At 37.4% G+C, this 14,520-nt stretch overlaps 1 protein-coding gene across 8 annotated transcripts in view; it reads left to right on the top strand.

The window, feature by feature from the left end:
- The window catches only part of ART3 (ADP-ribosyltransferase 3 (inactive)), a 43,401-nt gene extending 29,637 nt beyond the window's left edge, over nt 1–13,764 (top strand). For 5 of the 8 annotated variants that reach the window (XM_036413162.2, XM_036413155.2, XM_036413149.2 and 2 more), the window contains exons 4-10: nt 3,271–3,303; nt 4,216–4,248; nt 5,412–5,441; nt 7,172–7,204; nt 7,787–7,819; nt 10,829–10,861; nt 12,614–13,764. In XM_036413162.2, coding sequence (XP_036269055.1) covers nt 3,271–3,303; nt 4,216–4,248; nt 5,412–5,441; nt 7,172–7,204; nt 7,787–7,819; nt 10,829–10,861; nt 12,614–12,777 — 359 coding nt within the window. In that variant the 3' untranslated portion in view covers nt 12,778–13,764. The remainder of the gene's footprint in view (nt 1–3,270; nt 3,304–4,215; nt 4,249–5,411; nt 5,442–7,171; nt 7,205–7,786; nt 7,820–10,828; nt 10,862–12,613) is intronic. The other 3 variants (XM_045571588.1, XM_036413178.2, XM_036413181.2) reach the window with 3 other exon arrangements.
- The last annotated feature ends 756 nt before the right edge of the window (nt 13,765–14,520 follow it).

Below are 14,520 nucleotides of genomic sequence, written 5' to 3'. Positions count from 1 at the left end.
CTAAAAGGGATTAAAAAGTTATATTGTACTAAATTTATGCTAACACAATCCTGTGCTACTGTTCTGAACTTGCTTATGATTTCCAAGATAAAAATATGTTGTGGGCCTTACAGAAACTAATTAGCTAAAAAAAAAAAAAAAATAATAGTTCTGTTGGTTAGGAAGTGGAGAGAATACTGAAGTCCCACTAGATAATACAATTCCTGGTGGTGAAAGATACTAAACTTGGTATTCATTCAAAATTATAGGAGTGAATTGTGGTAATAAAAACCTTTATTCTTCCTCATAGGAGAATGAGAATCATTACAGGTTAACTTTCTATCCCAGCGATCGCCAATCTTTCAGACCACACGGAACACCAATGGTCCTTGGACCACCAGTTGGCGGCCACTGTTCTATACTGTTCTAGAAAATTGATAAAGGTGGAGTGTTAGCTGTGTAATTAGGCTACATTCTTTATCTTTAAACGTGACGCAGCTTGCTTCCCCAGAGTGAGCAAGAGAAAGCAGGAAACAGCGCCAGCAAGTCAGTCTTTTGCAGTCATGGAAGTGACATCTCAAGAGGAGAGATTGCATAAGGGTGTGAATATTAGGAGACAGGATTTGGGGAGCCAATCCCAACCCAGTATAGTCTGTCACCTCCCCTAGGGGATGATTCAAATCAGCTGTCCTTTTCATAATGATGAGTTCTCGTGATGACTTCTGCAGACAGAAGAGAGTAGCTATAGAACCACTGGAAGCAAAATCAGCTACCAGTTTCATATACTGGTGTGTTTTTTTAAGTAATATGATCAGTCTGTTTACTGAGGTCATATGAAATATATATTCATGTACTGAGGTAAAAGTTGGTATTTTATGAATATCTACCCACATCAGTCAGAGCAAGCACACCCATGCAAAAGGAGAGGAATATATTCTTCCTCCAATTCCTTTCATTCTCCAGCTCCTAATTTGTTGGTGTTTGGGAACTCAGTCAAGGCAGAGGTTAGCAAGATTGTAGGCAACTTGTTAATAGCTGAAGATAGCCAGACCTGTCAGTCCTGGGGAGGCTGGTAGAAATTTTCATTTGAAGTCCTAGTCCTTTATAATGATTCTCTTATTGTGTGGTAGGTTATAGACAATGGAGGCAGATGCTTGATTTGCTTTGTTGGTCTCCAGAGGCTTTTTTTTTTTTATAAGGAGTCACTTCATATGGGCATATTTGTGTGTAACATAAAGATTGAGTTCAGGACTTGTATTTAGTGCATTTATTTCCATAGAGAGGCCTGCATTGGCTTTATCTTTAGTAATTCAATCCTGAGTGTCTCAGTGGCATGATCATATAGCTAGGACAGTGGTGTTGGCACATGAGTGTACATAAACGTAGATGTTCTCCTTGCCTGCATAAAAATCACTTGGAGTGCTTGTTTAAAATGCAGATTATGCTGAAACCGGTTTGGCTCAGTGGATAGAGCATCGGTCTGCAGACTGAAAGTTCCCAGGTTCGATTCCGGTCAGGGGCATGTACGTTGGTTGCGGGCACATCCCTAGTAGGGGGTGTGCAAGAGGCAGCTGGTCGATGTTTCTCTCTCATTGACGTTTCTGGCTCTCTCTCTCCTTTCCTCTCTGTAAAAAATCAATAAAATATATTTAAAAAAAAAAAAGCAGATTATAAGGTGCCACCACCAGAAGTTCTATATCAGTAGTCTTCGGTAGAGTCCTGCAGTTTTCAATTTTAATAAGCACTCAACTGATTCTGAAGAATGTGATTGGAAGACTACCCTTTGAGAAACATGTTCTAATTTGTGCTACAGTCAAAAGACAAAGGCTTTTGAGTCCCCAGACCAAATCTATCATATCTGTAGCTTTGTCATCCACAATTTCCCTCACCTTTACCTAACCCTCAACTAAGCCTCTTCATAAGGCTTGCACCCACTCATCTTCTGCTGAGGCAACATTTTGTAATTGTCGAACTGTTTTTTAAATTTCTAGTCTAGCCAGACACCCGAGTTTAGCCTCAGGGCACCATCAGATTCTAACAAATCTGACTAATTTCTGGGTCAGCAAGTCACCTGGAGTCTTGGTTCAACCTCCATAAGTGGAGCAGGATTTGACATCTCATAGTGAAACCAGGACTCAAGGAAATGTCCCCATCTTAGACTGAGAGGTTTCTCCACAGATAACTGAATTTGATTAGATCAGTGATTTAGCCAGTAGCCAGCCATGGGGAAGAGACCATAGGACATCTAGACCTAATTGTGACATTCTGGGAAACCCTCCATGGCTCACGCTGGCATCAAATCTAAACACCCTCTCACTGATCTTCTTGCCTTAACTGCTGTTGGGCAGGCCTGCAGATTCCCCTTTATGTCAAGTCTCAGAGGAATCACTGCTGCACTGATGATTTTTGCAAGGCATCACTGGCAAGAAGGTATAAAAGTATACTATTAGATGCCATGTTCCTGCTCTCCAAAAACTGTGTATCTCCTTACATACAGATCAGTGTTCAGGAGCAGACCAAATTGGTTTCTCCATATGCATGTGAAGGATCTTTGTTCATATATTCAAAGATCTTGAAGCTCTGACTGAAGTTCTTTTTCTCCAGTGGATAGAAACTGTCACAGTAAAAGGATAGGTTTGTTGATGAGGACATTTATAAATATTCTTTTTTTTTATTGATTTTTTTTAAATTATTATTATTATTATTTTTTTTACAGAGAGGAAGGGAGAGAGATAGAGAGTTAAAAACATCGATGAGAGAGAAACATTGACCAGCTGCCTCCTGCACACTCCCTACCGGGGATGTGCCCGCAACTAAGGTACATGCCCTTGACCAGAATCGAACCCGGGACCTTTCAGTCCACAGACTGACGCTCTACCACTGAGCCAAACCGGTTTTGGCTGCTGTTGAGGACATTTAATATCTGAAGAGAGGATTAGTTTAAAAAATACTTAAATTTTCTCCTAACTTTTTCAGACTAATCATAGGATGGAATCATTAAGTTAGCTTTGAATGGGCCTTTGGAAGTCATTTGAAGCAATCTCCCACAAAAAGAACCAGATAAAGAAGATGAATTCCAGAAATGTTAGATGTTTTATCAAAGATCATACTGCTATTGTATTTGATGGCTATAATTTGAATATCAATATGTAATTGTTCTACAGTTTGCATCCCACTAAGTTATGGGTCTGATAGACTAGGAGCTGAAAGATTAATTACTAATAGCCATACACCAGTGGCTCTGCAGGGTAAATTGGGTCTAACTAATAAAACTTTATCTTCATGTTTCAGGACTAAAAATGGCAAATTGTGTTGAGAAAACAGGTAAGATATGCTTTAAAGTATTATCTCTATAATGGGAATTATATCAGTGTTCTTCCTCATAGGTACAGGTCAGAGCCATCTGACCACATTGTCACGTTGCCAGCCATCATTCATTTCTCAGGGCAAAATTGTGCTACTGCTACTACGTTTTTGCGGTGGAGGGCTCAGGAGACTCTGCTGGTTGCATCCCTTCCCTGTCCGCACCCATAGCCTTGCCTGTGGCTGTTCTTTCAAACACTGCATTTATCTCGGGCATGTAGTACCATTCCACTCTCACCTAGTTTATCCTTACAGGAGTGTGAGTGTAAGGACTCCTCAATGCCCCTACTTGACAGAGCTAGACTTATAACCCTATGTTTTGATATTTTAGGAAATAACTTTTGGGATACTAATGAAGGAATAAAGTGGCTATAGCTCAAGGTGAGAGCCTGGAGGGTCAGAATGGTAATACAGTCTGTCTCAGCTTCCTCAGGGAAAGATAGGAGGATGTAACAAAAGATAATCGTCCTTAGAGGATCATGGGAAAGCTTTGGGAAGGTAAACAGGAATTCTAAGAGTGTTAAAGAATAGCATTATCCGATAGGCCCAACAGATTTGAATCAGTTGCAGAAAATATCCTGGATTGATGCATGCATTAAGTAGAATTTTTAAAAAATTTCTTTATTAAAAAGTTTGAAAATCCGGGTACATTTTTAGCTGTCTTTCTAGCTAGTTTTTCTATTAATTCTTTTTCATGTAATTAAAATCAATCCTCATCCATTTGTTTTTGAGACTAAAATTTTTATATTTCTCATCTCACCCATATTTTGTATGTATCTTAAAATGTAAGCCAACTCAGATTTTTATCATTAATAAATCTGACATTAATGTCTGAGCATAGTACTATATAATGAAAACATGTTTGTATTTCAGAATATTCTCTACCTATCAATGTTGCCAGCCCTGGTAAGTATGCTCTCATGTTTAAAAATAATCCTTATATGGATATTTAGTAGCTCTTTCTTATTTAACAAATTCAATTCTTAGCTGAAGAAAAAGAGTATTTTGCAGATATGAAGGAATAACTTGTTAGATATAAGTGGGGGAGAGGGAGGAGACAGACTCTATTCTGGGGAAATTTGCCTCTCTATAAATGAGAGGGTTGGCAATCTGGAGAACTGAACAATATGGAAACATTCTAGGGGATAAAGTTGGTGAGACCTGAAGTCAGTCTTGAGAGATCTGAATGTCTGTATTCAGTCATTGAGATTAATCTGATACCATTTAGCTGAAAGTAGGAAAGTCAGTCATTTGCACCTTTCAAATATGCTAATGTTTGGTATAATTTGACTAAATATCTAGGTGATTAGATATTTTTCTCCCCTGAGTTTAGTAGCCCAAATCATTTCTGTGCATTTAAGTTTCTTATTATGTGTTTGGCCCATATAGTTACCATAAGATTTTCTTTATTGAAGAGAAAAAGGTATCTGGCCTTCCCTTAGGTATGCAATTTACTTGATGTTTTGGAAAATAATTTCCTGTACTGATGTGAAGCATATCATATTTCTGAGGACTTGCTTGGCAACACTTCTTATTAGCCCATATTGCAGCCAAATTTTATGATCACTTCACAGAGACCTTAGCTAACTCTTCCAGACAGACATTTGTCTAGCTCATTGAGATCCCCCTGGATTTTCCTTTTTTTAAAAAATATATTTTTATTGATTCCAAAGAGAGGGAGGCAGAGAGAGAGAAATAGAAACATCAGTGAGAGAGAATCATCAATCAGCTGCCTCCTGCACGCTCCTTAGTGGGGATTGAGCTCACAACCTGGGCATGTGCCCTGACCAGGAATTGAACCCTGACCTGGTTCATGGGTCTGTGCTCAACCACTGAGCTGCACCGTCCAGTTGTGATGGTTTTTCTTGAGGTGCCAGAGGAAGGTTCCAGTCCAATTAGCCAAGGTGCATTTAGATTCTGATTAACACTTAAATTTAATAGCATTAATTTACTGGATTTACCAAATGGTTCTTTATGGCCATAATACCCGAAAATAGTTTTGTTATAACTACAGTAAATTCCAATGATTTTATTCTGTCATTAAAATGAAAAGTCTTTTTGTAACTTAGGTGATCAGAAACAGGAGCTTGAAGACCCTGGTAAGATATTTTCATAAACTCTGGGTTTTACATGGGAGATAATGAGCATGGCATGGTAAGGGACAGTAGGAAGAGAACTAGTTTAGCTTACTAGTTTGGTGTATCAGAGAACTTCCCGAGTTTTTCGGATAGACTTCTTTATAAAGATGACACAGCAGCTCTTTTTATGTCTTTTATCTAATAGATCATCCCAGTAAAGAAGTTGAAGAAGTAGTTGAAAACATTATTTTCTGCTCTGTGCTAGCAGTTACATGGATTGAGGAAGTTGTGACTAGTATTCCACAAACTCTTAGGACCTAGGATGTTGGGCAGGGGCATTAAAAATGGCATTATTTAAGTGATTGTATTCAAATCTCCTCAAGAATGCTGAGATAGGGATATTTTCATAAATTACTGGTGAGATTATAAATTAGAACTTTTTTGGAAGACAGTTTGATAGTATGTATTACTAGCTTTAAAAATGTTCATACTTTTTAATCTAGTTATAATACTTTTAGATATTTGTCCCAAGGAAATCATCATAAGATTTGTGTATAAAATGTGAACAAAAATATTTACATAGTGTTATGGTAGTCAAAATTTATAAATAACCTTAGTGTCCAATAGATGGGTAATATTAAATACAATTACACCCATATTATGAAACACTAAGCTTAAAAATATTTTAAGAATATGAAATAGTGCTTATATACAATGGCAAATAAAAATCTATAATAATAAAAGGGTAATATGCTAATTAGACGGATGTTCTTCTGGGCATCACTCCGGACATCCTTCCGGATGAAGCTGGGGCCAGAGCAAAGCCCAGGTCCTGGGTGCTGCCTGCCAATGGCTGGAGGGAAGCAGCCCAGGTCTCGGGTGCTGGAGGGAAGCCAGTGCCGGCAGCAGGGGGAAGGCCGGCCTACTCTTGCATGAATTTTTGTGCAGCCTCTAGTTGGATATAAAGTGGCATGTAGAGTCTAATATCAGTTTTATTAAAAAATGTGAAAAAGTAAAAATTTCCAATTACAGGATAAATAAGGACTGGGGATGCAATATACAATTCCTGTATTTGACAGTTCCTAAGGGAGTGGATCCTAAAAGTTCTTACCACAAGGAAAAAAAATTTCTCTTTTTGTATCTGATCTTTTTCTGTAAGACAGATGTTAAACTTATTGTGGTAATGATTGCACAATATATGTAAGTTAAATCATAATGTTACCTTAAACTTATACAGTGCTGTGTGTCAGTTACATCTCAATAACACTGGAAAATATGCTAAAAATATATGTTTTTAAAGGGCTGGAAATGGGGAATGTATGCATAGCAAAGAGATTGAAAGGAAATATGCCAAAAAATGTTAAGAATGAGTAACTCTGAGGTTTAGGATAAGAGTAATTTTTAATATTTTCTAAATGATCTGTAATTATAATGTATGACTTATATAATCAATACATTTTATTTTTTAAAAATACATCATGAAAAATGTAGGTTGGAAGTCTTAGGCCTGAATCTAAAACAAGAACAACAACAATAGGAGCTTAATCTGGGAGAGATCCTGGTTTTACTAGCCATTATTCTGACCAGAAGTCAGTCAGACTCCAGTGGGTTAAATCTTCTCTCCTTTACTCTGTCCCCTGCCATCTTGCAAATCTTTTAGAGCTTTCCACTATACAAATAGCCATGTAAATATAAGTTTAATTAACTTTCAAGCTAAGTGCATTTCCACTAAATAGTTCTATGCTCTTTAGGAATGAAAAGCCGGGAGTCCACTGTCTCACCTGGTAGGTAAACTTTTTACTTACTTTTTGAGGCTAGGTACAAGGGTAGGAGCAGACACAAGGACTCCTGGGACTCGGAGAGTCTGAGAAACGAGTTAAGCCAGAATAGAGGGACTCCATTTATTGAGTGCTTATTATGTTTCATGCAGTGTATTAAGCACTTCCATAATATGTCTCCTTTAATCATCACTTATACAAACCTGCTAGGTAAGGATTTTCTTCACATAAATAAGGTCAGAGGGATGAAGAAGGCTGAGCAATCAGAGCTAATAACTATAATGACAATAGAAACAAACCAAGAAGAGTCTTACACCTAGTACTGTTTCATTTTAAAGCTTTTGTACTAGGACTGCCTGATGAAGATAGGTTGGAGTCCTATGGGTCAGATCATGAAGTTCTTGTAGTTCAAGTTAAGGAGTTTGGGCTTTGTCCAGTTAGAGAATGAAGAGCCATTGAAAGGTGTTTTTGTTGTTACTATTTTCCCTTTTTTAAAGGGCTGGAGATGGCGGATGTATAGAAAAAAAGGAAGCATGGACAATGCAAGATAATTGATTAACAGTAACCAATACTCATTTCTGTTTTTAGGTATGAAGAGCCATGAACCCATCCAAATGCCTGGTAAGACAGATTTCGCTCTCTGGGCCCAAGTATGAGCTGAAAAGAATTCGCCTTGGCATTATAGAGACTATTGTCATGAGGCTATTGTTATTCATTAATATTTCTTTTACAGCTATCTGTCAGTCAGAAAGTACCTTTATCCCTGTTCCTGGAGCAGGAATCTTAGCTCCTTTGGGGGGGGGGGGGGGAGAGGAGTGCTGAAGGGCAAGGCAGCAGGCACCTTGATGCATGCAGCCTAGCACCTTCTAGGTTCTACAGCTAACGTTACTCAATAGAAACTTCAACTTCACCCAAAAGCTGATTGGTAGCTTTTGGCTAACATTTCAGCATCTAGGATCGCCAGGTAACACAGTACTCTTTTTTCATAGAGATAGACTCAGTGAGGTGCCATGGCAGAAGGCGCCTCTAAGCTCAGTGTGGCTTTGCACAGTGAGGGTTTATGTAGGCAGAACTTTAAAAAAATAAAAAGCCAGGAACTCAGTGCAGTGAGATCTTTGACACTTGTATCTCATTGAACAAAAGTGTGGAAATTGTACTCACTGGAGCAAACTGCAAGTTTCTTTTTCATTTAACAGTGGAAATTTCAGAACCTTTTCCATTACCTGGTAAGCAATGGTAGGATCGCCAGAGAGGAATGTGCCAATTTGGCTGTGGGGGGATGACATAACTGTCAACATTAGGCATGCAGGGAAACCAAAGCACTTTACACAGGATCACATAAGTGAGTGAAGGCCCCAAGTCTCTTATGACCAAATACACATTCCCTCAGATTTGCCGTTTTTTAAGTATGTTTTTCCAGTATATTTACCATGGAAGATTTAACCTACCATTAAGACATAACCATTTCATGCGTATTTAAAATATATGAGGCTGTAACTAAGGGCAAAACCATTAAGGGGCCTTGAGTTTCTGTGGCCAGAGAAAATGAATAGTGACTCCTGTCAGGTTTCTGAGAAGGGCTTCAGAGTGTAGGCTTACAGGGAAGGCAAAAATAAAAAAGGCTCTCAAACTTAATTTTTCCTGAGACAAGAAGTAAATAACATAAATGGGCATAACATTTAACCAGAGAGCTGTGGACAGTAATAACACTTCTCTGTGCCTCAGAATTGTCAAACCTGGCTAACACTTGTCATGTTTATCTTATGGGGATAGCTGAAAGGACTGTAAAAACACAAAATCTCAGGGTGTAAGTCCCTATCCATTAAGGAATTTTTTAAAAAATAGATTTTTGGCATTCACTGAATTGTATCCATCTACACAATGCTCTGCCTTGCCTAATGTTGCCGTGGAAACTTCATGCAATGTACAGAACCAGCATATTCATACTTAATTACCTGAAGTACAAACAGAGGCCCAGAGATAACCCTCCCAATTTTTATCTGCCACATGTGGTTGTGGGACCAGCCTTCTCCACATCTCCACTCCTCCGATCAGTTTCAAAGTGGCTTCTTCTTTAATTTCCTAGTTGTAGGACTTCCATTCAGCCAGATTTCAGGTGGTTCTGAATAATGGTTGTTCTGTAGTTTCCTCGTAATTTTTGATGTGGTTGTGGGAGGATTCAAACACTGTGTTTATTACCTATGCTGCCATCTGGACCGGAAGTTTCTTCTAGGTAACTTAATTGTATTAAGTTCACTTTTTTGCACCTCTCCTGCCACAATCCGTACAATGAAGAAAACTTCTGTCTCGCAGGATTGACTAAAGTCCTAATGAGACAAAGTACTGGCAAATGAATAGTTTTAAATAGTAGTAAATGGTAGCTGTCTGTATTATTATCTGAAACTCTTTTCTCATTTAGGAATAAAAGTGGTAAAACCAGATAAAAACCTAATAGTAAATATTTTATTGGGAGTGAAGCAAAGGGGTTCTGATTCCTTTACTGTAAGCATTTAGTTAGGTCAGTGGTCGGCAAAGTCATTAGTCAACAGAGCCAAATATCAACAGTACAACAATTGAAATTTGAGAGGCAAATTTTTTAAACTTCTTCTAACGCCACTTCTTCAAAATAGACTCGCCCAGGCCCTGGTATTTTGTGGAAGAGCCACACTCAAGGGGGCAAAGAGCCACATGTGGTTTGAGAGCCGCAGTTTTCGGACCACGGAGTTAGGTTAATCTCAAGGAGTCTGGGGAGAACACCTGAGCTGAACAGCTTCTGACATGAGTCTACAACGAATAGGTTTGCAGGGACTGTTTTGTATTGTGCCCTCTCCTGGAAAGCTGTGTGTAGTGCATGCTTTTTTTGTGAAAACATTTACACTGAATCTCATTTAATCTAAGATAAATACTGTTTTTGCCATTTCAGAGATGAGGACACGAAATATTGGAAGGTTAAGGAACCTGTTAAAGGGTAGAGACAACCAGGACTCAAACTTTTCAAGTTTTGTTCACTTTCTGTCACACAACACTTGTCTTTCACCCAGATTTGTTATAAAAAATACTCTATCCTGGGCTTTTAGAATTGGCATTTGGCTTCAAAGTTTTCAAAATATGGCAGTGTTAATACTTAAGTGCTAGGCACACATTTAGAAGTAGTATAGCACAGTAAAGAGGAGCGGAGGCTTTGAAATCAGAGGCTTTGAAATTACTACCACTGATTACCTCTGATTTTGTTTTGAGGAACATCTGTATAACATGGAAAACTATACCTACCTTCTAGGACTGTAAGAAATAAAGGTGGCAATATACTAAAGCATTTGTACAATGAATTACATATAGTATTAATTTTGAATTTGGGAATCTAAATCCAGTATATTAAAAAAGCACTTTTTTAAATTAAAATTTTAAATATTCTTTTAATGGCAACACTTCCTTGGTTAAAAATAATTAAAAAATCCAGAGTGTAAGTAACAATTAAGCCCTTCCCCCAGGCTCACACATACCTCTAAAACTAATACCCCGTTCCTGAGGCCCATTCCCAGGAATAAGCAAGTTTGCTTAATCATTTAATTAGCTTTTTCTCTCTGGATAAATAGGTTTACAATGCAATTAACTCAAATGTTTGTATTTTAGAATATAAAAGTCAAGAAGACATCAATAAACCTAGTAAGAAATATCTCATTTCCTTAGCTGATAAATGTTTAATCTGCAATACAGAAAAAGTGAGAAAAAAATTTTTTTTTCTGGAAAGGACAGTTTCAAGAATTTAAGGCATTAAAACAATATGATGTCATGTCCAAATGTTTGTGTACATGGCGGACCACCTTGAAGTTTCTTGAGCAGTCATTTGCTTTGTGTAGTCTACTGTTTAGAGCAGTTGTTCTCAATCCTGTCAACCCAATTCTCCCATTTTCTGAAAAATATTTTATAAAGCCCTTATACTATCCTGAAATAAGATTCATAGATAAGACCTACCTTTTCCCATTAAAAAAATTATATCCTAACTATAATTTATAACAAATTATTGAATATATGCATTTTTATATGTAAATGCCTAGATTAGAAGACATAATGCAGATGATTATATTCCCTTATGCAAATAAATTTGGATTTAAGAGAAGACTGAAACTACTCTATGTGACTATAAAAAAATGACAGTGAATACAGTGGGTCCCGGATAGAACTGTTTATGAAAACTAAAATTATTTTATATATAAAACTGACTTTAAGTTCTGTTTTTTTAACGATTAGGTTTTTAATTATATATAGGTTTTTAACTAATGTATATGTCTAGCAGTGCATTTGAAATTTGTGTAGGTCGATTTTTCTTGGTGCAAAACTAGCCCTTCTACCCTATCCTTGTGACAATAAATACCCTGACAGAGAGTCTACCCATGAACCGGAGGTCATGGTTCGATTCCAGTCAGGGCATATGCCTGGGTTTCAGGTTTGGACCCCAGTAGGGGGCATGCAGGAGGCAAATCAATAATTCATCATTTTTATCCCTCTCTCTCTTCCTCTCTGAAATAAATTAAAACATTAAAAAAATATATACCCGGACAAATTTCCGACTGTCTCTTAGAGGGCAGTACTGCCCCTTGAGAAGCACTGCTCTATAGTAACAAAGTAATGCAAGAATTCATCTGCCAGCCCACTTCCCCATCTGTGTACATGTAACTGCATGTCTGTAATTATGGCAAGTAAATTGACAAAATGAGTTGAAAGCTTTTATAAAATTTACTGTTTCTTGGCCTCACTTATAAATCCTGAGTGGTGATTCCATTTGGATGCTTCTAGTCAATCCTCCCTTGTACAGTCTAAGCCAGAACACAGCCAGAAGTCAGGGATGTGAGTTAAGGGTAGTATCAAACAGATCCTGAGATGGGTGGACTCCACTGTTTCTCTCCTCTAGTTTAGATGATCGGGAAGCAGTTTTCTCCAAAGCAGAAAGCTGTTTGTACGAGGGGAAATTTTTTTTAATGAGCTTGCAGGGCTTAGTATTTAAAAATGCAGCGATATTCAGTTGTATATTGGTAGCTGTGAGTATATGCATATAAAATATACTTTACTTGAAATAGAAAAGAAACAAAATTAACCTACCCCTGCCTATGTATACAAAAAATGAAAATGGAAAATAGCTAATTCTAGAGAATTTGAATAAAAATTATCTTGTCTATATACCTATTAATTATGGTATTATTCCATATATACAACTGTAAACCTACTTTTGCCCCTCCCTATATATGAAAATATAGCCTGAAATCTGTAATGAGTGATATTTATTTGAAAATTGTTCCTGGTTGGAAGTATTTCAAGTTAGTTTCTAACTCAACTTGAATTGTTTACATATTCAGGACATATGGAATAGGTGGATGAACTTGATGACAAGTGTCAATGACCATGTGTTCTTGTTAACAGCTCCAGCTCCAGCTCCAGCACCAGCGCCAGTGCCAGTGCCAGCTCCAGCTCCACGTCCCAAAACCCATCACTCTGCATCCTCTGGCAAAATGCTCCTTCCACCATTTGGGGCAATCATCATTTTAATCAGCGCTTCTTCTATATATCTCTTTGTTAGTCTGTAATCAGCTATATTCTTTATTATTTGAAGTATACTACAGGGATCCCACAGGAAATGATCAAAATGAATGTTATATTTTTCACTTGTTGGCCAAAGTCAGTTGATAAAATGAGAATTGCATATGTTATTCACTTTTCAAATTTACAAAGTTTGTCCAGTTATGTTGTAGAATCATTTTCACTTATTTGTGTATTAATCTTATTGTAAAAATGTTATTTCTGGTTGAATTCAATAAAAGATTTAAGATTATTATATATAATTTCAGACTTGCCAATATGAAAATATCCAATGTTAGTGGTTAACATGAATTTAATCCATAAATAAGAATTTTTTTCGGGGGGGGATGGATAAAAATTATAGTTTACATTTAGTATTCTGTATATTAATTTCAGGTGTACAGCATAGTGGTTAAACAATAGTGTACTTTAAAAAGTGGTCCCCTCCATATTCAAGTATTCATCTGGCTGTAATTTACATCCCTGCACCTACCAATTAGTATATCTTAATCCCATCACCTTTTTACCCACCCCTCCAATCCCTCTGGTAACCTTTATGAGTGTTTCCATCATACAAGTGAAATCATATGGTATGCCTTTCTCTGACTTATTCCACTTAGCATAATGCACTGTATTTAAAAATGTAGCAAAAAATGTAGGTCATCATGCTGCTGCAAAACATTTTAAAGATGATCTACTTATCCTTAAAGACTTTTGACTTCAAATAGTATCATCCCTCAAAATATAAACTTTATATTTCTGTAAACACAAGTTTCCAAGTATTTCACATACATAGTGCCTAATTTGAATCTCAGGAAAATAGTACTGTATATGTATGCTAAATAAGCAAAGGAAAATGAGGTGATAGAGCATACTACCCTTTTTCCTCTGGGTATTGTAGTGGTTCACTAGAGACTGATTTAGGCCAGGGGCTTTGGTAACTGACAGTTGTTCACATGTTGCCAATATTTCAAAAAGGATTTGAAAAATAAAAACAAACAAAAAACCCTACATATAATTTAAACTGTTGCTGAAACAGGTTTGGCTCAGTGGGTAGAGCGTCGGCCTGCGAACTGAAAGGTCCTGGGTTCAATTCCGGTCAAGGGCATGTACCTTGGTTGCGGGCACATCCCCAGTAGGGGGTGTGCAAGATTCAGCTGATTGATGATTCTCATCAATGTTTCTAACTCTCTATCCCTCTCTTCCTCTCTGTAAAAATAAATAAATAAAATAAATTTTAAAAAAATTTAAACTGTTAGGGGTTCAATGTGCTTTAATTCCACCATGTAACTCTTCCTGTTCAGACTTTTTAGTCTATCTGCAAGAACCATTAGCCAGTTGCAGACTAAACACAGAACTTCTGTAAACTGCGCTGGAAAACACAACTTCAAGCAGAGGCCCAAGTGTGCTTTATCTTCTCCTATTCACCTAAATCTAGAACTTGATTATGTACAGATCAAGTCATAACTAACCAGCTACATGAACAAGGACCACAGGTCAGCCTTACACATGAGTAAGTCCCCAGTTAAGTCACCTGTCCTTGTTTATGTGTGTGTGTCTGTCTTTAAAAGGTAGGCTCTGGGCCCTATCTAGGGGTATTGATCTTGCAAAATTAGGAACCTAACAGAACACGAAAAATGAGACTAGAGAAGTCAGTATGGTGTGTGTGAGTAGTAATTTGTTCATGTAAGGGACAATTCTCATCAGATGAACAACCCTTCCTACGGTAAAAGGGTGTGCAGAGGGACAGA

Source organism: Pipistrellus kuhlii, unplaced genomic scaffold (genome assembly GCF_014108245.1).
Source record: "Pipistrellus kuhlii isolate mPipKuh1 unplaced genomic scaffold, mPipKuh1.p scaffold_m20_p_1, whole genome shotgun sequence".
In the NCBI taxonomy this organism is placed as follows: Eukaryota; Metazoa; Chordata; class Mammalia; order Chiroptera; family Vespertilionidae; genus Pipistrellus; species Pipistrellus kuhlii.
The sequence above is the reverse complement of the archived record's forward strand: the minus strand, read 5'-3'. Positions and strand labels throughout refer to the sequence as shown.